At 53.5% G+C, this 24,523-nt stretch overlaps 1 protein-coding gene across 1 annotated transcript in view; it reads left to right on the top strand.

Moving 5' to 3' along the window:
- KAZN (kazrin, periplakin interacting protein) overlaps positions 1 to 24,523 on the top strand; it is a 114,462-nt gene that overhangs the window by 43,890 nt on the left and 46,049 nt on the right. The window contains exons 2-4 of the mRNA XM_012801598.2: positions 14,160 to 14,296; positions 17,318 to 17,488; positions 23,816 to 24,005. Coding sequence (XP_012657052.1) covers positions 14,160 to 14,296; positions 17,318 to 17,488; positions 23,816 to 24,005 — 498 coding nt within the window. The remainder of the gene's footprint in view (positions 1 to 14,159; positions 14,297 to 17,317; positions 17,489 to 23,815; positions 24,006 to 24,523) is intronic.

Genomic DNA, 24,523 nt, shown 5'->3' with positions numbered 1-24,523 from the left:
ACCATATTTTACGAGTTTCCTGGTGACCGCCTCCCTTCTGGTTGGGTACACCTATTTCTTCCCAGCTCCCTGGGTGATGACAAAGCCCTGGCTGGCGTCCCCTCCACGTGTGCCCACTGCAGATCCACAAGGCAGCCAGAGTGAGCAGAAGGCAAAGTACCCTCACTTAACCCCTTCCCTGCTGCAGTGGGTTGAATGGTGGCCCCTCAGCAGGTGTGTCCACCCGGAACCTATGACTGTGGCCTCATTTGGAAAAAGCATCTTGACAGATAAGGTGAGGATCTTGAGATGAGGTCATCCTGGACAAGTGTCCTTGGAAGAGAGGGGACAAGAGGAACCTAGGAAGGAAGGTGGGGAGAAGACAGAGGCTGACACGTCAAGGAGTGCCAGGGATTGCCAGCGAGCCCAGAAGCTGCAAGAGACGTTGAAGGGGACATGGCCCTCGATTTCAAGCTTCCAGACTCTAGAACACAAGAGAACAAATTTGCCCCCGAGGTTGTGGTCTTGTGTTCTCGCCGCCACAGGAAATAGATACAAGCTTTCCTCGTCCTTTCAGGGAAACCCCAGACTCCTGTGCTCAGGCCCCTCCTGGCCTTCGTGTCCTGGCCTTCTAGCCACACTGGTCTTCACTTCTAGAAATTACCGAGTTCTCTGCTGCCTCGGGACCTTTGCATTTGCTTTTCCTCCCGCTGGAACACTCTTCCTCCTCTCCTGGCCTGCCTGGCTTCTTGTCCATCCTTCCTAGATAGTGCCACCCACTGCCCACGGATTCCCTGTTTATTTACTTCCCTGCGCTGACCTCAGCTTGTGTTTAAATAATTGCACTGAAATAATAATTAAACATGTGTCATGTGTGTGTCTGTCTCCCTCGCTCCAGCAGAACCTCCATCAGAATAAAGACCGTATCTGTCTGTGTACCCGCCTTCCCCAGCCCAGCTCAGCGCCTGGCACAGAGGTGCCCACAGCGTCTGCTGAATTAACAAATACACGTGTGAGCCTTTCTCTTGATAAGGCCGTGGCCAAGTTCTGCTCATCTTGTTCTTGACCTAGGGGATGATTTGTTGTTTTAAAGCAGATACTGTGATCTCATTAGTTCCCTTTGATTAAATTTAAAGCCTTAGAGTTCTGGGGGAGACTTCTGTTTCACCCCTACAACTCATTTGCATGACCCTGCCTCTAGAATGTGATTGTTAGAGCTGAAACCAGCTGTTCTTAGTGGTGTAATGAGTTCTCCATCCACGGAGGTGTGCAAATTTTCATATGCCCCAACTTATTTGATCTTTGCAATTTCCAAGAACCCTATGGGGTCTTTAGGGTCCTCCCTCTCTGATCTCCCTGCCTTCCCTCAGCCTGCTAACTTCCTGCGCCCCCCTCCTTTTTCTTGGCCATTCTTTGAGCTTTTTTTCTCTACGACTAGTCAAAGTCCTTGAGAGAAGTGTTAAGTGTGTACATCTGCTCACACGTGTAATTTTACACTGCGATAGTTTATCAGTCCTAAATATATATTTAGTGACAGGCTCAGCTAATCTCTCATCTAATTATACTCATTAACATTTAAATGTATAATCATTAATATATCTGGGCACGACGGTCTAAATATTTTATAGAGGTCTTAATTGCAGTAGACTTCTAGTCTTGCTGTAAAACTCTTGCACCCTTCCAATTAAAGGGATGGCGTCAGGTAGCTCCAGGGAGCTGGCCAGGAGTTGGTGGAGGCCGAGGCCTCCCATTTCCGGTTACACCATAGAGGAAGCAGCCGTCAGCTGGACAAGACGGAAAATCCTTCTCTGTGATTGCTGTGATTTCTTGGTGTACATCTTGTCAGCTGCAGTGACAGGGTCCCCAGAAGAGGGGAAGATCAAAGACAGGATCACAAAAGTAAAAAATAATAATTATTGTTGCTGGAGGATTTAGGAAGTAATAAAAAACACTCCTTTCTTCTTCGACCTAATTAGGAAGCAATTGTGAGAATTTCACACAAGTCGGACAAATGAAGATCGGCGTGCGAATTTCGAGACTTGAAAGGGAAGCTGAGAGCGTAACTTGGGTGCTGTGCCACGGTGGCTCATTGACACTTAATGCCAGAAGTAGACAGGCCTGTCTGCCTAGATGGGCTCTGGCCTGGGGTAGGCAGCTGCAGGCCCCCAGGAGTTGCCCCCTGCCCAGTGATAGCTATCTTCACACCTTTGAAATTTCTATAGCTCATCCTCAGATATTCCAGCCTATGGAGTTGGAGAGGTTTCATTGTACCCATTCTACAGAGTTGAACACTGAGGCTCTGAGAGGTTGCTGGGTTTCTGAAGGCCACATGGCTGATGGTGGGCTGAACAGGACTCAAATCTTCAATGTCCTGCCATGAGTTCCACTTGGACCGAGACTCACGTTATCCTAGCAGCCATCCTGGGTCCCTAAAGGGACCCTGTATCCACCTCCAATCCCACTTCCAGGGAGAACTAGGGCTGGGGCCTGCAGGGAGGTAGCAGATCTCATGAGATGGGACCACCAAGCACCACTCCTCCCAGCTGCAGCCCCCTGCCGTGCCCAAGGCCAAGATCCAGGGCAGTCATGTGGCACTGGGCACTGCCCACTTGGGTGAGGTTAAGGCAGGGCTCTGACCCAGACCCAGTCTCTACCTCTTACCAGCTGGATCAGCCTAACCTTTCTTTGCCTCAGTGTCCTCACTTGTAAACTGGAGGCAACATTGGAAACCACCTTATCACGTTAACTGCCCTGTGAGTCGTATTTAACTTAGGCTAATTTTGAGGCCGGAGGCCTCGTGAACCGTGTATAACTCCCATGTCTCTTGACCTAATGAAACACCATGGCCCCAAGGAAGAATTTTTTTCTAGCATGGCAGGGTGTTATAGCAGGAGTATCCAACCTACATGCTGATGTTCTGAGGACTTTTTTAGTTCATCTGTGATATTGGATGCGTAGTTCGCAAAAAAGTATGCACGGAGCTTTTTTTTTGCTAATCAGCTTCCGTCAGTGTTGGCATATTTACGGCACAACCCAAGACAACTCTTATTCTTCCAATGTACAGCAGAAAAGAAAAGTTTGGACACCCCTGTATTACAGGATTGCTGGAGGAAACAGGGCAAACATCTAAAGCAGAGAGCAACACCTCCCCCAAGGGAAATTCTCCGGGAATTCTGAGACTGCTACCCTTGTCATCATTGGTGCTGGGGAAGCCCACCAACCTTCCTGTGCCAAGTACTGTCTGGCCCCTCCTGAAAGTCCTCCCCCTTAGCTATCGACGCTGTCACAGCCCAGGCAACACTTGAACCGGGGCCCAGGCCAGAGCTCACGGTCTGTCCCTGGCCCCCAGATTCATGGTATGGACAGCTGCCCAACTGGCCCCACCTGGAGCTCTCCCACCTCACTCCCACATCCTGGGGGTGTCCCTTGATATAGTGAGGTCAGCAGGCCCTTCCCAGATGCCACGAGCCAAAACTTACTGCCTTCCCCACACACGCCAGCGCTGCTATGAAGTAGAAGTGGTTTATGAAGCTTTTATTAAAGTCTCACATAATATAGAAAAGTGCAAACCTTGTTTATATCTTGGTGAATCGTCCCAAACTTGAACACACCTATGTGACTGGCAGCTGGATCAAGCAGTGGGACATCATTAGCTTCCCAGACCCTCCCTCTCCCCACCCCAGGGCCACCTTCCTCTCACTCTCCCAACGCTGACTTCTCCCCCAGTAGATGCTGCCAGCTCTGCACATACTGCACAGCCCCGTCCACGCTCACCTAGCGAGCCGTTCTGTCCACCACCTCTTATGGGACCGTAACTTGCTCATTCTCACAGGACTGTTTAAAGGGACACGGTGGTGCAGCCATTCTCCTGGCGAAAGGCACACGGGGAGTTTCCAGCTTGGAGCTTTTACCACTGGTGCCATGGTGAGCTCTGCAGGCAAACTTGGGTGCATGCTCATTGGACACGTGCCTGGGTAGGAGCTCTTCTTGTCCCTCTGTCACAGAGGGCACCGAGGCTGGCATGATGCAGCTTGCTCAGGTGCCACAGCTGGGAGGGGCAGAGCTGGCTTGGAGTCCAGGTGGTCTGGCCCCAGGCTGACCTATGGCTTCCAGGCTGCCACCTGCATCCACCTTAAATAGCCCCACAGGTCTCGAGGTGGAGGAGGGGCAGGCAGGGGTGGCAAGATCAGTCTCCAATCCACAGTGTGCCCTGATGGACAGTTGAGGGTAGGACACTAAAGCCCAGAGAAAGTGCCTGAGTTCCCAGGGCCACACGGCATGATGGCTGCCACCCTGATGTCCTGCTCCCTGTCCACCAGCCGTGCCTTGCCACCTCTGTCTCCTCTTCCTCCCCGCGCCCTTAGGACAGAGCCTGAGCCATCAGCTTGCCTGAGAAAGGGCCTCACACACCAACATGAGACTCTGAAAACAGTCTTCACTGTGTGAATGTGGGCCTGTGCCTGATGCTGCATCTCCAGAACTCTCCATGCCTCCCCCCACCCCAGGGAATGTCTGTGTTCCGGGCCCATGCCCTGCCACTATTTTTAGTGGTGATTGGGAGGAAGGAGGACTTTTCCTGGACTCCCCTTCAGAGACTGGAAAACAACCACCAGCCTCTCCCATTTCCCTCCTACTGGTCCTGCCCCCTCTGCTCCCTCCAACCCCCCACGGGAGAAGTAGGAAGCCCAGCCTGGGTCCCTGGGCCCCTCACCCTCCTGGCTTACAGGTGAGCTCTGAGCGCTTCCCTGGCGGCCTGCCCCACTACAGTTGCCAGGCTGTGGAGGGCCCTGGTGCCCTGCAGCCCCTCTGGTCACACTCTGTCAATCCCCAGGCTTCTGATCCCTCCTGGGGCCTGGCCTGGCCCTTCCCCACTTCCCCTCTTGTGAGTCCTGATCCCAGGCAGCCAGGCGAGGAGGCCTTGCAGTCCCCCCAGAAGCCATCAAGGGCTCTAGTAACCTCTGCTCAGACTCCCTGCTGGGGTGCCATTCCTTCTCAGGACTGACTGGGCCACTCTGAGCCAGCACTGACCACTAAGCAGTCACTCTGCGGGGTTAACCAAGCCTTGCAGTGAAGAGCTGTAGTGCTCATTTAATGCTCACAGCCATACAGTGAGATAGAGAGGATTACTCCCATTTTACACATGAGGAAAAAGGCACAGAGAGGTTAAGGAACTTCCCCCAGGTCACACAGCTAATGCATGGCAGAGCCGGGCTGCCGGCGTAGGTCTCTGTCTTTCAAGCCTGGCCCCTCAGGGGCCCAGATCGCTCCTGCCCCATCTTCCACAGACCCACTCAGATCAGCAGGCAGCACCTAGCTGCAGCCACAGACGTGGTTGACTTTGCAATTAATTTCAAGTTTTAAAACATCAGGAAACATTTAAGTAAAAATAATGATCTTCTGGGATTTGGAATTCTCTGGAAAATTTGGGAGATGTAGCACTACTGGGCCCCATTCAGTCATGGAACAGCTACCCCCTGTAGGGGGGCAGGTGGTCAATGTCCCCACACACCCACCTCTCTGACTGACGGTCTGCCATGGCCCCAGGCACACCTGCAGCTTTACCCAGGTGCCTGAGCTGGGGGGCCAGGGAAGGGCAGCTTAGATATTTGGAAGTGGTGAGCATGGAGCCTCCTGCACCCCACTTGAGTCCCCAACTCTCCTGTTCACCATTTCTTTTACCTGCCACGTGTTGGGCCAAGTGCCAACTCCTAGAAATAGTCTCAGATGCGGCCCAGGCCCTGACTTCAAGAAGATTCCAGGTTAGTCTGGGAGGCGGTAGGTCCTGAGCTCTGGGTCTGGCTTCCAGGCTGCTGGTGCAGAGTCCTTTGGGGCTGGGCCGTGGGCACCCCTGGCACCCCTGGCATGAGCTGTGGGCTTAGAAGTCCAGGAGACAGCTGCGTTGAATCCTTGGGGCGGGGGGACAGAGTACGGCCTCCAGGGAAGAGGAGGAGATGCTTAAATGGCCATTTCCCACCGTGAACACAGAATGCAGAGTGTCAGGTGGTGGCCAGTTCAAAGGAGAAAAAGAAAACAGGGAGGGGCCTGGGGAAGACGGCTGAGAAAGTAATGTTTCAAAGAACAGGAGGGCAGGTGGGGGAGGAAGAACATTCGGGCAGAGGGAACAGCCAGTGCAGAGGCCCTGAGGAAGGAGGGGGTGTGTCCGTGTAAACAGCAAGCAGGCCAGGGTAATCACCCTAGAATATGGCAGGGGCCGATGAAGTCAGGTGGGTGGGGGTGGGAGGCAGATCGCAGGAGCCCTTGTGGACCATAGGGGACTCTGTGCTCCCCCTGGGGTGCACTGGAAACGGTGGGAGAGAAGAAAGAAGCATTATGGTCTGGCTTCCCTGTTAAGGGGACCACTCCACTGCCGAGGTGATGTAGACTGGAGGTTTGGGAGCCCAGCTTGGAGGCTGCCACGTGACCCAGCTGCAGGAGGGGGGTGACAAAGAGAGAGGTGAGAAGGGGCCAGATCCTGGTGCCACAGCAAAGGTAGAGCTGGTGTGGCTGGGTGCATAGCGCTGTGGTGCACGCAGGAAGGAAGGTCAAGGAAGATTCCAGAGATTAGCACCAGACCAGCTGGGAGGCTGAGGTCACTATGAACTGAGTTTGGGAGTATTAAGAGGAGCAAGTTGTTGGGGAGACTGGTTGAGGACATACTCTCGGATGTGTTAAGTTCAAGGTGCCATTAAATGCCCAAGAAGAGTTGCAAACACTCTTGGCTCTTGAATCTGGGGTGAGATCCCTTGGGAGCTGGCCAGTTGGGGGACATCAGCCTCTGGTTAGACTGACGCCTCCAGTGCTCAGAAGTCATAAGTAAACAGAGCCCAGAAAAAGAGCCCAAGACAGAGCAGTCAGAGATGAGAAGAGACCAAGGGTGTGGGCCCTGGAGGCCAAGTGTCACCTGTCACCGGTGGAAGACATCAGACGGAGAGGGTGGGGTTCACAGCTTGGAGGTTGTCAGAGAAGACCAGTGTGAAGAGGTGTGATGGATACAGTGACGTAGACAATCCTTTCAAGCATTTTTGCTCCAAAAGGGAGAAAAGAAATGAGATGAGAGCCTAAGAGGAAAGTGGGGTCAAAGGAGTGTTTTCTGTTAAAGACATGAGAACTGCACGGTATGTGATGCTGGGGAAAAGTCAGTGGCAGACACCTGCCAAGTGCAAGGGGCTCTCGTAACAAAGGGAGGCCTCAGTTTCTAGGTAAATGGAAGGCACAGTGGTGACCCCATGGGAGAACTGGTCCCTGTACTCCTGGACCAGGTCCCTGTACTCCAGGGTCTCACGTCTGTTGGAAGCACAGTGTCTGGGGTCTGTCCCCAGCCCGAGCACCTTAAACTTCTACCAGTGTCCTGCATCAGTAGAAGCTTTGGTCCCCTTGAGGTTTTTCATGTCCTGCCCAGGACTGGGCGGAAGCAAGGAAAAGAGGATGTGGACACAGTTCCCAGAGCCCAGCGCGGCTTGGCAAGAACTCCTCCCACATTGTGGCTGGCTCCACAGGCACCAGAGCCGATACTTGAGGTCCTGTCTGAAGGGACAAGGGAAATTAGCATGGCCTGTCCCTCCCAGGGAGGACAAGAGGAGACAGGCAAAGAAGAGACATTTTCTGCCCTTGTGGCACATGTGCCCGCCATCCACAGGCTGTCCACCTCATTTGGTCATTCATTTGAGAGTCAGTCTGATTTCCTGAGCACTTCTGATGTGCCGACACTGCTGGGGACACAGTAGTGACCAATACTGTCCAGGTCCCTGCCCTCCAGGAGTTCATGTTGCTAGTCGTGGGTGGACATAGAAATAAATAAGTAAACCTAGTAATTCTTCACTTTTGACCCAATAGAGGGAAATAAAGTCTGCTCCCTCACTTTTAAACATACTGGTTGGAGTTTATTTGCCACCGTGTCACTGGCCTGAAATGGCCTGGTTTTCTACATGTTGAGTAACTTGTTTTTCACTCTTTTTGTTAAGCAGAGATAGCGTTAGTTCTATGGAGTACTCTGGTAATTGGCACCAATCCCGATCAGTCACAATTAACATCTGCCTGCCTCCCTGTCTTAAGCAGAATTGGCAAATGTGCCGTGTTTCCTTCCCCTGCCAAGGCAGACATCCCTAATCAACCCAGGTTCCCAGAGAACGTGGGTTGATTAGTCATGTCTGCCCCAGCCACGGGACTGGAAAAAAAGAACCTCTTTCAGATACTTGCCTTTTCAGGCATAGCCAGACAACAGGTTAGAAAGGTCATGCTGACTAACATTCTGGGGTGCACTTGGAGAAAGGATCTATGGGGCATCTGGAAAGATCATGGAAGTATCAAATTCCTAGGGGTCAAGTTCCAGGTCTGCCTCTCAGCAGCTATGTGCGCTGTCCACACCCTTAACCTCACAGTGAGAAGGAAAAGAAAGTGAAGGTTGTGAGAGCAGAGCTGCCCAGGACTGGCTCGGGGTACAGTTTTCTCAGCCACTACTGTTGTGGTGTCTGCCACTTGTCCAGCCCCTTGGGTTGGCTTTTCTCTTACCTGAGCACCACCTGAGGAGGCAAGAGGCCGGTTAACCTCTTAGAGGAGGCTAAACTCTTAACAGCTTCTGAATTCAGCCTTACTCATCTTCCAAACAGGAAAAGCCAAAATGAAGCGGTGTACACCAGTCCCAAGACCATAAATCTATGGCCTTGAACTTGATGCCCTTTGTCTCACCCTCCCTTCTTTCTGCCCAGGGGCTATTTTCTCAGAACCCAGCCTGTTGGTCAAGCTCGCCTATATTTCCTCAGGCTTCCTAGAGCCTGAGGTCGGGCCTGGGAGCCCTAGGAGGAGGGGAGACGGGAAGACAGGCTGAGGCTCACTGAGCACCTGCTGTATTCAGCCCAGCTCTGACCTGGATACACAGAGCCTTGTGAGGTGGAGATTATCACGGGCAGCTGGACAGTTCAGGAAAGGGCAGCTCAGAGAGGGTGCATAGGGTGTCTCAGGCCTTCAGCTAATCAGGGGCGACAGCAGGACTGGAATTGTGGCTCCCTGACTGTGCATCTGTGTCTGAGGATCTCTTCTCCCCAAGGGCTCAAAGCCCACTCCACACCGTTCACTCAGGACAAGACAGCTGGGGCAGAATTACCATCCAGGTAGCGCTGTGGACCTGTGTGTTCCACATCCAGGGACTCAGCCAGAATATTTGGCAAAAAAATGTGGATAGTTGCTTCTGAACGTGCTCAAGACTTCTCTTGTGATTATTCTCTAAAATCCATAACAATATAACAACTCTTTACTTGGTTACTTATTCAAACTATACAGGAGGATGTGTGTACGTCATATGCAAATACAGGCCATTTTATAACAGGGATTTGAACATCTGTTGATTTTGGTATCAAGGGGGTCCTGGAACCAACCTCCCACAATACCAGGGGCCCACTATAGTCTCAGTTCCCATTCTACAGATGAGGAAACAGAGACTTAATTAAGCTCAGGCAGAATCCTAAGCCAGTGCTTCTAATCCACCTGTGTTGGCCTGGGAGTCAGGAAAGCTGGGCTGACTCGCTGTGTGATATCGGGCATTCTCCTCTCTGGGCCTCTGTTTCCCCATCTGTAGAGGGCAGTTGAGCTGGAAGAACTCGAACAGCTTTGCATTTTGGTGGGTATTTGTCCAGAGATTCAAGTCCCACAGATTGGTTTGCCAGGCCCTTCTGGCCCCACCTCCACACCCCTGCCTGTCCCCCTCATGGCCCAGAATCTGTAGATCCCAAAGGTTCTTCAGGTCAGAAGCGTTGAATGGAGAGGGAAAGGGGGCCCCCCTGCTGGCAGTGGCTGAGACTGCCATACATGGCTGGTTCCACCTGACTGCCGGTCACCTCCCTCCCCGCCTTGGAGCCCACATTTGCCAGGCGTCCCACCCAGACTGGAAATCTTTATCTGAGCTCAGAGTGGTGGGAAACCTAGAAGCCCACACCCAGTTAGAACCAAGCACCCTCCCTGTGCTGGGATGCTGGAGAAAAACTGACCCCTTGAGTTTAAAATTTCCCTTTAAAATCCTTACTCTCCAGGGCCACAGGCCCCAGAAGCCAAAAAGCCGAGAATTAACCTGACCTTTCTGTGTGTGTGTCAGCTGTGCCCGTTCTTCACCTCTGAATTAGAAGTGAGGATCTGGTTTGCCTCGGGGAGCAAAGTTATAACTTCAGAGACCTGTCATCTCTCTTTGGTCCCCACCCACCAAAAATTTGGCTTGGAGGGGTCAAGTGTGGGGCTGCCACTGTTCCACTGCATCCCACATTGGGGGTGGGGCACCCTAAGCTGGGGGAGAAAGAATAGTCCACTGTGGAAGCCTGAGAGCAGGTGACATTCTCAGAAAAGTGCTATTTGTCCTGGGCTGCACCCAGGCCCCTAGTAATGGCCTTGTGTCGCATATGCAAGTGATCACCTCCTGAGTTGGAAAACTAAGTCTGTCCCCCCCCTACACATCCTTCCTCCCACCTTTGGGATTCCCCCCACTCCCAGGAGCTCATTTCACGATCATGCAGGGCCCACCCAGGGTGACATCGCTCGTTGCCGTCACCATGGCAGTGGTTCCGGTGGCCTGGCTGCTAGCAGGGGACCCACCTGGGTGAAGCTGGATACCTGGGAGGGTGAACAGAGTGCTGGAGAGCTATAAACCAAGCCGGGGCCGGGGCCCGGTCCCTGAGAGACATAGGCCGGCCACTTGCCTCACATCAGGAGCCTTTGGAGACTGTCAGAAATGGGTTTGGAAGGAAAGACAAGAGCAGAGTGATGAAAGAGAAAAGGAGGGGGGAGTCCCATGGTGTCATTTTCATAGCTACGACTGTACAGATTTTAAGTAGTTTCTTGGGTGTCCGTCGTGCCAACCTCCTGGTTTGCACAGATTCTCACCTCCAGCTGTGTACAAACCGCACCTCTCTGCCTGCACGATGGGTCCAAAGATGCCTTGTGGTCATTTCCAGTTGATCTGTACTGAGTGTTCTTTGCCAGAGAGTCAGCTTTCGCGTTTTCTTGGTCCCTGGCGTGGCAGGGCCAGAGTTAGGCAGAGCAAAGATCTTCCTGGCATATTCACAGGAGGGAAGCATGGAGGGAGGCCTCTGGAAGTGGGCTGGATGACAGCACCGCTCACAGCCTGCCCTGACGCGTCAGTGAGGCGTGAGTGTGTTGGGCTGCCTGTCCCAGGAGACCCCACAAGCGTTGGGCTTTGGTTTCTCCTGTTAGAAGGAATCCTGGCTGAGTGGGGCCATCCGAGATCCGGCCTCCTGGTTTTCTTCCTGCTCCCCATGTATTCTATCCTTGTGCTCCCAAGATGCCTGGGTACATCTTAGTGGCCAAACTGTGACATGCATGCCCTTGCATCTGCGGCAGAACTTGGGAAATTGAATGTTTTAGCTGGACACATTGCCCTGTCCAAACAAAATTGGAGTTGTCTTGGTAAAGAGGAAGCTGGACAGATACAAGCGTTACCCATGTGCGTCCTCTAATAGATGGTCAGCCGCCCACGGGCAGGGACCATGTCTGGCTCAGCCTGGCACACAGTAGGTGCTTAACTGAGCAATTTGCTGGGGAGCTCTAAGTCTCCTCTGAGAAACTACTAATCTTGGCTTGGTGCCCATAGCTCAGTGGTTAGGGCTTTGGCTACATGTGCTGGGCTGGTGGGTTCAAACCTGGTGTGGGCTAAATAAACAAAAACAAGAACAACAAAAAAAATCCAGGCATTGTGGCAGGTGCCTGTAGTCCCAACTGCTTGGGAGGCTGAGGCAAAAGAATCGCCTAAGCCCAGGAGTTTGAAGTTACTGTGAGCTGTGATGCCACGGTACTCTACCAAGGATGACATAGTAAGACTGTCTAAAAAAAAAAAAAAGCAAAAGCACAGGGCAAAAAGTAGAGCCCCCCCCCCCCCCCCCCCCCCGCAGTGCACACAGAGATATGGGCACACACAGAGACTCTGCTCGGCCCACTGGGCAGATGATATGAGGATAGATCAGCAAGAAGTTGCACCATCACCCCCTCAAAGGCCGTTTGACACAAGTCAGAAAACTCCCAGGACCGTCCCATTAGGGGGGTTGAAGTGGTGTCCCTCCCCATCTCCACTTGCCAAGAGCAAAGGCTGGAGTTTGGTTTTCATCCAGGTGGTGTCCATGCAGGCAACAAGTCAGAGCCCAAAGGGGTTTAATTTCCACCCAGCAGGCAGAGGCGTAACCCCCTGGGGGGAGCCATGCAGCTTGCTTGGCACCAGGTTCTCCCCACTGGGTCAGGAGGGCCATTAGAGGCTCCCCGGAAGCCACCATGGTAACATCAGTAACATCGCTGGGATCAGCACCCCGCCCTCAGCCACTCCCCAAGCTCAACATAACTTCCCTGCTGTTGTCAAGCCCCAAACCAGCCTGAGACTGAATATGGGCTACCAGTTTAACCCCATTGACTGGCTGTGTGGTGTTAGTTTCCTCCTCTGTTAGATGGGGTGATTAAACAGACCCACACGCACACCCACCTCACAGGAGTACCTCCAAGTCCCGTGAGAGTGTGCAAATGGAAATTTTCAATTCATCAGTGACAGCAGGGCCCTGCTCTCCTGCAAGGTGCCTTCTGACCTAGTTATATCTTTAGATACTGGGTTTTCTTAAAGTAAGGTCCACCAGGAATGTGGCCATACTAGGTTGGAGGTCAGGGCATAAAACCAGCCCAACTGCGTCCCCCTCCTGCCCACCCGCAAGGCCTGCAGGGTGTACCCCCTGCCCTTTAAAGTTCCGGCCCAGCAGGCCTGAAATTCCAGCCCTGGTGACCCAAGTTGCTGCTCTTCTATGCTGGCTGGGAAAGGGTCAGACCCAGCTGGGATCCAGGAAGCTCAAAGCTGGAATTTAAAGGGCCACCAAGACGGAGGCCCCCTGCATAAGTCTGTTCCCCAAGGCTCTGTGCACAGGATGGCACGGTCCCAGCTGACTGCCTCCCACCCTGTTATATCCAGATGAGGGGCAAAGGGCAGGAGGATGAAAAGGGCCCTGCAGGACTAGAAGGATATCAGTTTATGTCAGGCATGAGGCCAGGATCTTGGGGTCCCCAGGCCATGGCTAGTGTTCCCAACTCTTTCACATACGCAGACTGAGTTTGCAGGATACTATATCCATGACATGCCTTTGCCCACCCCATATTTCTACCCTCAGCTTGCCATGGGGCCAGAGGCCTCCAGGTTTGGGGGGCTTCACTATGGAGACAGCATATTGTGAGGTCAAGTGTGTAGGCTTTGGGGTCAGACATGGCTGTGTGGCTTTAGGCAAATGACTTAGCCACTCTGTGCCTTTTCAGGCTAGCAGCTTCTAGACTCAGGGTTACCCAAGGTTACTTCCCCTCAACCCCACCCCCACCCCCTGCTCCACAAGGAGCACTCAGGGAGAGGTTAGAAACCACTCCTCAGGATTCTCTCTAGGAAGGAGATGGCACTCTGGGGGCTTCTGGGAATGGAAGCGGAGCCCTCCTTGCAGGCTGAGCCCTGAGCTTGCACCATCCCCTGAGGAGACAGGGCTGGGGAGAGCAGAAGTCACGCTGCCTTGCAGGAGACACTGCGTGTTTGGTTGGTTTAACAACTTTATTGAGATATAATTTGCATATCGTCACTCATACTTTTAGTGTCAATCTTGGTGCACTTTTTTTTTTTTTTTGCAGTTTTTTTGGCTGGGGCTGGGTTTGAACCCACCACCTTTGGTATATGGAGCCGGCACCCCACTCTTTTGAGCCACAGGCACCACCCTTGGTGCACATTTTTAATCCAACATTTCTCAGGTGATTGACAGACTGGATTGAGTGGTTCCAATGGGCTCGGCATGGCCCAGAGGGTTCATTTTGGCCAGGAGTCAGGGCTTCCAGCTCCCTGGACTGTGGGATCAGGAGCTCAACAGGCTTCAGCTCCTCAACACTGGGGACCCAGTTAGCTCAGGGCTGGGAAGGACATTTAAAGAAGCACTCACTCCCCTGGTTTGATCGATCAATATAAGAGGTGAGAATAGGGGCACTAGACACAGTTGGACCTGGGTTTGAATCCAGGGAAAATTACTGGGCGACATGGGAGCTAGAGAGGGATACTTCATCCTTCTGTGCCAGCCCTTTTCTCTCTTCTGTTAAAGAGGCGACAGTGTTAATGCCCCTCTCAGCACTTGGGCATCTGGAGGAGACAGTGAAGGTCTCAAGCTAACTCACTCTTCTGTCCCCAGCCATGAAAGCCGACCGGAAGCGCTTAAAGGGCGAGAAGACGGACCTGGTGAGCCAGATGCAGCAGCTGTATGCCACGCTGGAAAGCCGTGAGGAGCAGCTCCGTGACTTTATCCGGAACTATGAGCAGCACCGCAAGGTCAGCGGCTGCTTAACCCCCCCAGCCCCCTCATCACCCACCTTCTGGGCCCAGTAAGGGGTCTGCCTCTTGAATCCGAATCTTGAAACACAGACAGGGAGGGGCCTTGCACATGTCCAGCCAGGCCTGGGCAGCAAGACAAACGTGGCACACTCCCTGGTTGGGGGGCTCCATGTCTCCTGGGCAGGCAGGCCCGGGTGGGACAGTTATTGTACGGCGCACAAAAACACACAACAATAATGAACACTATTCAGCAAAACACTGTCACACAAACACAGCTGTGAGACACTGATATGCCAAGGTTCTGAAATATTACCAAGTTGTTTGTATGGTGCTACCAGTGTATGCACATGGTGGCAAGTTTGCAAACTTAGTTGTACAATGACAGCTCTGATGGTCATTCCAGGAAAAGAATTTCAAAATGGCTTTAAGGGTGGACTAAGCACCAGCATCAGTGCATAGCTCCCCCAGGGGAGTACCTCAAGGTGACCGTGGTGATATTCAGCAGGGAGGTATGCAGTACTTTTAGTAGGACGCGTTCACTGAACTTTACTGTCAGGCCTCATGTTTAGACTAACTTGGAGAAGGTGAAGCCATATGTTCCAGTTGTATTCTAAATCTTCAAAGATCCTGCAACAGATTACAAAAAAATTATTTGCATGTTATCTGTTAGATTAATGATGTCCCATAAATAGGGTCTGTGGAATCCTCAGATTCCCCAGCCCAAGTGGCTGCAGCCTCTCAGCCTGCCATGGCCCATTCAGCTCCTCCCAGGAATCCCTGCAGGCCTCCGCCAGCAGGATCCCAGGCCTTCAGCTGCTAGGGTTAGGTGGGATTGGATGGCACAGGCTGCTAAGAAATGAGGGGATCTTTGCCTGCCCAGAAAGCTCACAGAATCACAACATCCCCGCAAGCTGTGCCATGCCTCTTCCCTGTCATATGACTGCAGATAGGATGTTCTCATAGCAGGCCAGGCAGCCAGGGCAGGGACTGGACACAGGGTGATCCCAAGAGGCAGGCGAGTCCACATCAAGCTTCCTTCATCCTACTGCCATTGCGTTCCCAGGCAGACCTTAGTCCCCCCTGCCCCCCAGCCCCTCCTCACTGCCCTCCACATTCCACACATGACTTCTGAGTGCCAGCAGTCCTGGAGGACCAAAGGTTGCCTCGCCTGGCCTGTCCTCCAAGCCTCACGTGGCCTGGCCAAATCCTACTCTGGTAAACTGCAGCCAACTTCAACCTCCATCAGGTTCCAAACTCCCCAGGAGTAGACGGGGTTCTCCTGTAAGGTCCTTCCCTGCCTCAGTTGTCAGCAGCAGTGGGAACCTCTACTGTATTTTACATCTCTAGGCCCCAGTCTGTCCCTCTATGAAACAGGGATAATCACAGTCTTCTCCTTATGGGTGGTCGTGAGGTTTAAATATAATAATGCATCTAAAAAAGCCTTAGCACCATGAGGAATGTTCCATGAGGGTTACTGCTGAGCCGGCTCTCCTGCTACCAGGGAATGATACCACGGGGTGTAGAGGGTGGGTTTTGAAAGCACCCATGAGGCCTTCTTGTCCAGCCTGTAGTCCCTGGTCTGTTCTTGAGCAGTGAAAGGCAGTGACTGCAAAGAGACAGACAAAAATGATCCCGAGGGTCCTAGTGGGTCTTCCTCTTAAATCAGGGACATTTATAAGCAGCCTCTTAGTCACCAGCCGGTTTTCAGAAACAGCCGTTACCCCAGTTGCTCTTCCACACAGCACAGAATCTTTCAGCCTAAGCTCTACAAGCATGGGGATTTTTCTCTGGTTTGTACCTGCTGACAGTATCCATGAATATTGGTTAAATGACCAGTGTCATGTCCAAATAAGGAAAACAAAGAGGGCCAGGGGCTGTTCTCTCACATAGGCAGTCAGGGAAGACTTCTCGGAGGAGGTGACATTTGAGCAGGGACCGAGGGAAGTAGGTTCCTTCCCATCCCTGTGCTACATTCCCCAATGTGGATTGTCTCATTTGGCCCTCACAGTATCCCCCTGAACTATGTATGTTGTCCTTCCCCGGTTACAGATAGGGAAACTGAGGCAGAGGTGACTGACAGCAGTCATTGCAAATATAGGATTTGGCCCTAAGGTTCTTTCTCTCCCCAGAACCTAAGCCCTAGCTCTGTGACAGCCGAAGAAAGGGCCAGTTCCTCCCTCGGCTTCCTGGTCTCTGGCTATCTGGAAGTTAGGCCATCAGCAACAGGGTGTCAGACAAGACCTCTCTAGCGGGTTCCAGGTCTTGAGTTTGCTCTTGATTGAGTGAATAGGAAGATGGTTGCTGGGCAGGTGGGCAGGGCTGCCCACAGGGCCCCAGCCTCAGGGGAAGGACTCCTGCTGTTCTGAGACTCTCCTCTGAGGACCAGCACAGCACCCGGCCCTTCCCTGGGCATCACAGAAAATGGCTCATTCTGCATTCTGGACTCCATAGCTGTTCCCCTCATCGGCTGTGGCCTTGAGGAGCAGTGGCAGGACCTTGTGCCAGTGTAGACAGTTAGGTTGCAGGTGCCTCCTTGCTGCTGTTCCTGTTTCCCTGTGATGCACATAATTTACCAAACAACAGAAACCCCCCAGACAGTTATGGCACCCCCCTTTTGTCAGGCTGTGTTAAATATCTCCCTCCCATGAAGTCATTCAGTCTTTGCAAGTCTTTGAAACAAGTAGGAGTCACTCTACCCCATTTTAGATACAGGAAAACCCAGACTCAATGAGGTAGAAAGACTTATTACCCAAGGCATCCACGGGGTCGCTCATTCATTCATGGAAATGTCTTTACTGCGCACCTGCAGGCTTTGTGGGTGTCTGTCTCCTGGACAGCTCATGGCACAGCCGGAATTGGGACCCCAGCAATTCCCACCACAGGGCCAGAGTTCCAGCCAGGTGCTTCAGGCCTTCCTGCTGCTTTCTCTGTCTGGGGCCAAGCCCACTGCTGGTGTCCCCATGCCACAAGGAGCCCCTCCCTGTCCTAACCCCGCCGTGCTCTCTCCCACACCTGCAGGAGAGCGAGGACGCGGTCAAGGCCCTGGCCAAGGAGAAAGACCTGCTGGAGCGCGAGAAATGGGAGCTGCGGCGCCAAGCCAAGGAGGCCACAGACCACGCCACGGCGCTGCGCTCCCAGCTGGACCTCAAGGACAACCGCATGAAGGAGCTGGAGGCTGAGCTGGCCATGGTGAGACCCTCTTTGCCCTGGGGCGGCACAGAGTGGGACACGGGCGGAGGGCTCGGGGCATCTTTGGTGCTCTGTACGCTTCCCTCCAAGACCACACAGGCCACATCAGCCCCCAGAGCCGGGGACAGCCTTCTGTCCATCTGCCCTGGGCCCAGGGACTGTGGGGACACTGGGAGATCATTCACGCTCCACACCACTCTTAAAAAAGAAAACTTTTTGTTTAAGATGTGTGTATCTGTTTAGGAAAATATATGGGAGGAAATATACCAACGTAGTAACATTAGTTATCCCGGGGTGGCAGGATGACAAGCCACCTTTTATTTATTTGTTTATTTGGGCTATTTTCAGATGTCTCTAGAGCGAAAATATCATCAAGGAAAACAATGTCATTTTTTTTCTAACCCAAAACGAACCCTCAGGATACTCCCAGACACTGTATTCCGGGAAGGTGCCCAGCTTCTGCGGGGGGGGGGGGGGAGGCAGACAGCCCAGGTCCTGAGCCCCAGAGCTCCGTTCTACTTGCTCCTGTGTGACTTCCGGCCCCTCACTGAACCGTTCTAGGCTTTGGTGCCTTGTATTTGTCATTGGGGTGGGAGTGGGTCACAGTCCTCCCCTGCCTTCCCCACAAGGTGGCTGGATAGAATCAGAGAGCTGGTGGCCTACAAGGGTCTTTGAAACCACCAGGGGCTCAGTGCGGTGGTGGCTGGGAGGACACAGAGGGGACTCTGGAGGGGTGGGAGTGGATCACAGGCTCCCAGAGGAATTGTCATCCTGAGAACGCGAATGCCGAGTAATACTGTGGGTACAACCATAGGATCTGGGTTCACATCCAGCCCTCATCACTTCCTAGCTGTGTGACTCAGGGCAGGAGCCTTCCCTCTCTGGCCATGTTCCACCATCTCTGAATGGGGTAGTTGCATTCACGGTTGACCTTTGAACAACATGGGGGTTGGGGGGACCCCAAATCTGCATATGACTTTGGACTCCCCCGCAGCTTAACTCCTTAAAGCCTACTTTTGACAGGAAGCTTTACCAATAACAAACAGGCAATAATACGCATTTCGTGTATTCTATGTGTCAAATGCTGTATTTTTGCCATAAAGTAAGCGGAAGAAAAAAATGTGATGAAGAAAGCCGTAAGGAAGAGGAGACGTGTTTGCTATTCATGAAGCAGAAGTAGACCAACATAAAGGCCTCCTTCCTCCTCATCTTCACACTGAGTAGGCTGAGGAAGAAGGGAGGGGTCAGTCTTGCTGTCACCACCCGGGTGGCCGAGCCAGAAAATCCACAGGGGCCAGGGGACCAGGGCTGTTGTAGCCTGTGCCTTTCACGGTCAGCTGTCTCCATGGGGCTTTTATGAGGACGTCAGTGACATGATGCAAGAGAAGCACTTAGCAAGGTGCCTGCCCATGTGAAAGATGACACGCTGCTTTTCTAAGGTCACTTGCTTCAGGACTGGGTGGCCCCAGCAGGGCAGGGTCCAGAGGCTTCCCCTGGGTCTCCTTGTCCAATAGTGACCCCTAGTGGTGAGAGCTGCCAGGGCAGGGAAAAGCTGCAGCTGCAGGGTCCCCTTGACAGGGCCCAGGGGGTTCCCTTCAGTGGGGTCAGTGGCACTGGAGACCCTGCTGCCTCCTACAGCCCCGACAGAAACCTTTCAAGCTGTTGGCCAGGAAAAGGGGTGCAGGATGAGGCCCCTGTTCTCCCACACCTTCCTGGTTCCCATTGGACAAACAGATGTGTGTTCCTCGCCTTCAGGCCTCCCAGGGACTCCTGGGTCTTTCTGGAACCAGCTCACCGTAGCTTCCACACCCACCATGCCCAGACACTCAACCTGCTTCCTGTTGTGGCCATCAGGACTCAGCTGGCTTCCTCCTCCTGGTGGGCATCAGGCCTTTCTGCTAGCGGGAACCTTAGCAGCTCAAGACGATGGATGGGTTTGTTGTAGCATCAGCATAGATGGTGTCAACCCCGGGCTCAGACCCACAGGGAGGGCTACACTCAGAGCCGTAGTAACCCCAGTCTTATGCCTGCGCTGTTTGCTTCTAACAGTCCCAGTTTGGGTCCTGTCTTTTTCTAGCTGAGTGACTCTGACAGGGGACTTTCTGAGCCTCAGTTTCCTCCTGCGTAAAATAGGAACTGTCATGGGACCTTCCTCCCGGTGACTATGAAGGGACACAAGGAGGGGATGAGTCAGGCCTGCTCCCCGTGAGGAGAAGGAAACTTGAGCTGTCATGTTCTGAGGCTGCTGGAGGCCACCCCATCCTCAGATCCCACTCCGTCCCTGTTCTACTCATCAGTCATTGTGTGGCCTTGAACACATCAACTTTTAAGCTTTCCATGCCTCGGTTCCCACATCTGTAGAAGCAACAACCTCCACAGGCCCAGGGGAGCCTCAGGGGCAGTGAGGGATGAGCGAGTGGCAGGGGAAGAGGCCCAGTCTGAGCCTCGGTTCCCTTCCTAATGGCCACGCTGAGTTGGCACCACTTGGGTGTTGTCTGCTCTGTCAAAACCAGTACCCCTCCGGGGCTCCAGCCACTGCCTTCCTGGGCTATTTGGACCAGCCCCTGGCCACAGCCAGTTCTGAGCACTGGACCTGAGCTGGAAGGGGGAGCCTCCTGCTGCTCCCTTGTGAGGTCAGAGCTCACCCCCCCAGGCCTGCCTGCTGCTGCCCACGCCCCCAGCAGGTGCCTCCCCACCACCACCAGAGCCCATGGTTGCAGGTGCGTGGAGCAGCACTCTCCCTGTCAACCCACACCAGCTTCTCCCCACCAGCAGCCCTGAAATACATCAAAGAGGGTCCCAGCTGGCTTCCCCCGAAGTTGAGAACGTGGCTGTTGAGTTTGTTTATGCAGCACAAGAAGAGGGCAGCTGAGTTCGTGCCTGGGGGGTGTAATACCTGTTCAGTGCAATGTTCCATCTCCGCAGAGCACAGTCCCTCTCATGTCTGCTTTCCCTCCCTTGGGATCCTCCCAGCCTATGGCCTGGAGAGATGTCCCCTGGACAAGCAAGGATCCCTTGGAAAACCAACCACAGGATTCGGTTCAGCAGCACTTGGGGTGCCTGAGGGGCCGGCTTGCTCCCTGATGTGGGGGTGTGATGCACGTGGCCTCTAGATCAGCCAGCACTCCAGGTCATTAGGCACTGCCATCAGCCCAAGCCCAGGGATGGGCGAGGGCAGGACCCTGTGCTGCTGTCTCCCCTTCCCACCTCTCAGGCCTCCCTGCCCAGTCCTGGGGAGGGCTTGAGTCATCTGCCTTACCTACCATGGCCCCTGCATTACACTAGGCCAGACAGGAGCCTTGGCCTTCTTGTGAGTTATTCCTCATGTAATCCCTACTTGTGAAGTGGACGCTTTAATAATCACGAGCACTGATACTTACTGAGTGTTCTTCCTGTGGGCCAAGCTCTCTCGAATAGCAACCATGTAGGGGAGATGCTGTCTTTATCCCCATCATTCCACGGGGTCAGGAAAGCAGGAGAGGTGAGGAGCTCCCCGTAGAGTCCCCCAGCCCAGAGGTGGCAGAGCCGGGATCATGTTCAGCTTATCTGATTTCAGAGCCCAAGCTGCGGCCAAGTGTGGGCCTGGGCCCCCTCATTGCCCGGCTCCAGGGGGCACTGCTTGTATAGACTTGTTCCCTCTTGGTTTCCTTGTCTTATGTAGCAGGACCATGAAGCTCAGAATGGTGGAGTAACTTGCTCAAGGTCACACAGCATGTTAAGTAGGAGAAATGGAGTTGGAACCTGTTCTGTCTTGGTCACATGGACACATTTGTACTGAACCAGGAGCTGGACGTTCTGGGTTTGGGGGGCTCAGGAGGCAGTGGAGGCTCAGAGAGCAGTGGGTGTCAGAGCTCAAAAGGATTCCCAGCAGTAAACTGCATTTAGGGGAAGAGATTAGTCAGAGAGGTGTGTGAGTTGCCGTAGGGAGATGACGGTGTGTGCCTGCCCATGTGCATGTGTTAGGTCTGACGCACTGTGTCTGTAGCTCTGTCCCAGGAGTAAAGCATCCTGAGTGGGCAGTGTGGATGGCCTCCAGCATATCCTGTGCTTCAGAGCTCACAGGGACACCATCCCATCCTGAAGGACGGACTGTAGGGGACCTCCCAGTTGTCAGTAGTGAGGGTGTCAGGCCGCCACTCCCGGGACCAGACAAGTGAGGCCCCATCTGGGTGCAAAAAGCCAATCCAAGTGGGTCGGGGGAGCCATCCACCTCTGCCCCTTCCTCATGCCTTCCCCTCCAGCTGCCTGTTGCAAGGCCTGCTCAGATGGTCCAGTGCTTTCCTCGTGCATGGTGGGACTGTTTGCAGCAAGGGAGAGCTGAGGACTGATTGCCACACAATGGGAGACCACCCTCGGTGATCATTCCTCCCCCCTTCCAGGCAACCCAGATGGAGGGAGTGGAGAGGCAGGGAGTGGGGCACCCACTAACACACACAGCTAGCTGGTGAGTGGTGGGAGCTTGGAAGGCCTCGAAGCTCTACCTCCTGCACCTGGAGGGGGAGCAGGTACAGTACCCAGACCACCTGAGTGTGGCGTGGTAGAGCAGGAAACTGTGGAGTCTCCCTGGCAGTACCTGCCAGGGCTTAAGGTGACTGGGACACCTCTCACCTAGCTCTTCCTTGAACAGGATCACTCCATTGCTCTTGTAGAAGGTCACTTGGGCTGATTCCCTGAGTCAGCCCCTCACCATGTCAAGAAGAGGCTGCTTCCTTTTACTCTGTGTTTTCACTGGGTGTGCTAAGCCCTGGGCTAAGCATAGGGATCGTGGTGAGCGGATGTGCCCACCTTCTCCAAAGTCTGCCTCACTCAGTCGACTTACTTCGTCGCCCCACGGGAAGGAGGTGCTGCCCAGTCAGGCACTGAGGTTTGGGGCCCAAGTTGGGTACTGTGTACTCTGGGAGAAGTCACTTCACCTCTCTGAGCATCTGGTTTCTGGTCTGACAAGCACAATAATCCCACACTCCTTGCTCACAACTCGGGGCCATTGTGGTAGAGCACAAAGGGTTTCCTATGTTGGAGGAGAGATTGTTACCTTGTTTGGGGGCCAAAGATGATGCCATCAACTGGGCCTCTGCCGTAAGGCTTTGTATTCCCAGGTCTGGCTGTGCATGGGAAGAGATTTTGCAGACAGCTAGAGCGTCTGAGCTGAAGGGAGCCCTAAAGATCGCTTGGTCCAGGTTTTTCCTTGTACAGATAGGGGAACTGAGGCTCAGAGGAGGCAGTGACCTGTCAATAGAGGTGGCCAATGTGATGTGGGTGCATCGGGTTTTAGGCCAAGAACTGTCCTTTGTTGGCAGAACTTTCTTTCTGAAGAAGCCTTGCTCTGCCAGGAAGAACTCGGGGCCTGGGGCAAGGTATGGAAGATTCTGGAGCTAGGAGAGATCAGATGAGTTTTTTTCATTTTGTCTGCATTCACATGAGAGGAAAGCTGGTACTCACAGGGGCTCTGCTGCTGTAGCTTCTCCTGGAGTGTCGGTGTTCACCTGAGGCCTCCGTGCAGGAGACCCTGGGCGTCTCCCCGTCTCTCTCCTCCATTTAGTCCCCTCTACTCCAGCGCGAGCCTAGGGAGCTAATCAGGAAGCAGAAGTCAACTGCTATGAAAAGAATGGGCACTCATATATTTTTAATATATGCCCTTTTTCTCCCCCAAATAATTTAATATCACTTCTAATAAAACCCCACATAGACTGGGAAGAGATGGCACCCCTAAAATAGACCCCCTTACACAGAGAGGAAGACCTGTGGGACCAGCCCAGAGGAGGCCTCCCTGCTTCAGGTCAGCCCCACATTTGTCCCTGGGCTTCCTCGTGTCCTGGGTGTTCTGGTCGTGGGATCCTGAGTGCTGGGCTGCAGCAATGGCTGTCCCCAGCCTGTGTTCCTTGTTGGTCCAGAAGATGCACGTGATTTTCCATGAGTAGAACCTTGGGGCAATCAAAGGTTGAATTTAGGAAGAGTTAAGATAATAGAAGTCAAAGCACCATTTTCTTACATTCTTCTAGAGTTTGGACAGCTCAAAAGAATGGGGGTAAGAAATGTTCTTGAACCCCTTTCTGTCTGTGCGGCCGGTCTCACTTTGCTCATGGCAGGAACTGAGGGACAGCCCGTAGGTAGCTCTCAGGTGATAGTCACAGTACCGTGCTTGCCTTCCAGTTTGTCACCTGGTGTAGGGCTGGCAATACGCTGGCACAGAAGTGGGACTTGTGGCCTCGTCTCATGGTGGTGGGTGGGAAGGTATTCTCATTTGGTATCTGCATGGCCTTTGCTGGCTGTCTGGCCAAGACGTCCTCTTGATCATGTCTTCTCCCTGTCTCCTGGCTCTTTCCGTAGGCCAAGCAGTCCTTAGCCACACTGACCAAGGACGTCCCCAAGCGGCATTCCCTCGCCATGCCGGGCGAGACGGTGCTCAATGGCAACCAGGAGTGGGTGGTGCAGGCAGACCTCCCGCTGACCGCAGCCATCCGGCAGAGCCAGCAGACACTCTACCACTCACACCCCCCCCACCCTGCAGACCGGCAAGGTGAGTCCTCCCCCGGCCTGGCCCAGCCATGGCTGCAGGGGGCTTCATGGGAGGCATCTAACCCAGCACGAGAGGCAGCCTCTCTGCTCACATGACAGCAGCTTAGGGTTGGGGCAGAGACCGTGGGTTCATGTAATTGAAAAGTCTAAGAGATGGACGTCAGGCATAGCTGGATCCAGAGGTTCAAACAATGTATGCATCCTTCTGACCATCTCTCAGCTCTGCCCGCCTCTGTCCGACCTTATCTTTATGTTGCCTCTATCTACAAGGCGGCAAAATAGTTGCCAGCAGTATCATCCTTCTAAGGCCCTCAGAGCTCAAAAGTTTTGAGATTGAAAAACTATCTCGGCCCAGCGCCTATAGCTCAACAGGCTAAGGCGCCAGCCACGTACACCTAAGGTGGCGGGTTAGAATCCCCAGCCCCGACCTGCCAAACAACAATGACGGCTGCAACCAAAAAATAGCCGGGCGTTGTGGCGGGCGCCTGTGGTCCCAGCTACTTGGGAGGCGGAGGCAGG

Source organism: Otolemur garnettii, unplaced genomic scaffold (genome assembly GCF_000181295.1).
Source record: "Otolemur garnettii isolate 467f Iridium unplaced genomic scaffold, OtoGar3 scaffold00009, whole genome shotgun sequence".
NCBI lineage: Eukaryota > Metazoa > Chordata > Mammalia > Primates > Galagidae > Otolemur > Otolemur garnettii.
Note: the sequence above shows the minus strand (reverse complement) of the source record. Positions and strands in the feature narration are given on the sequence as shown.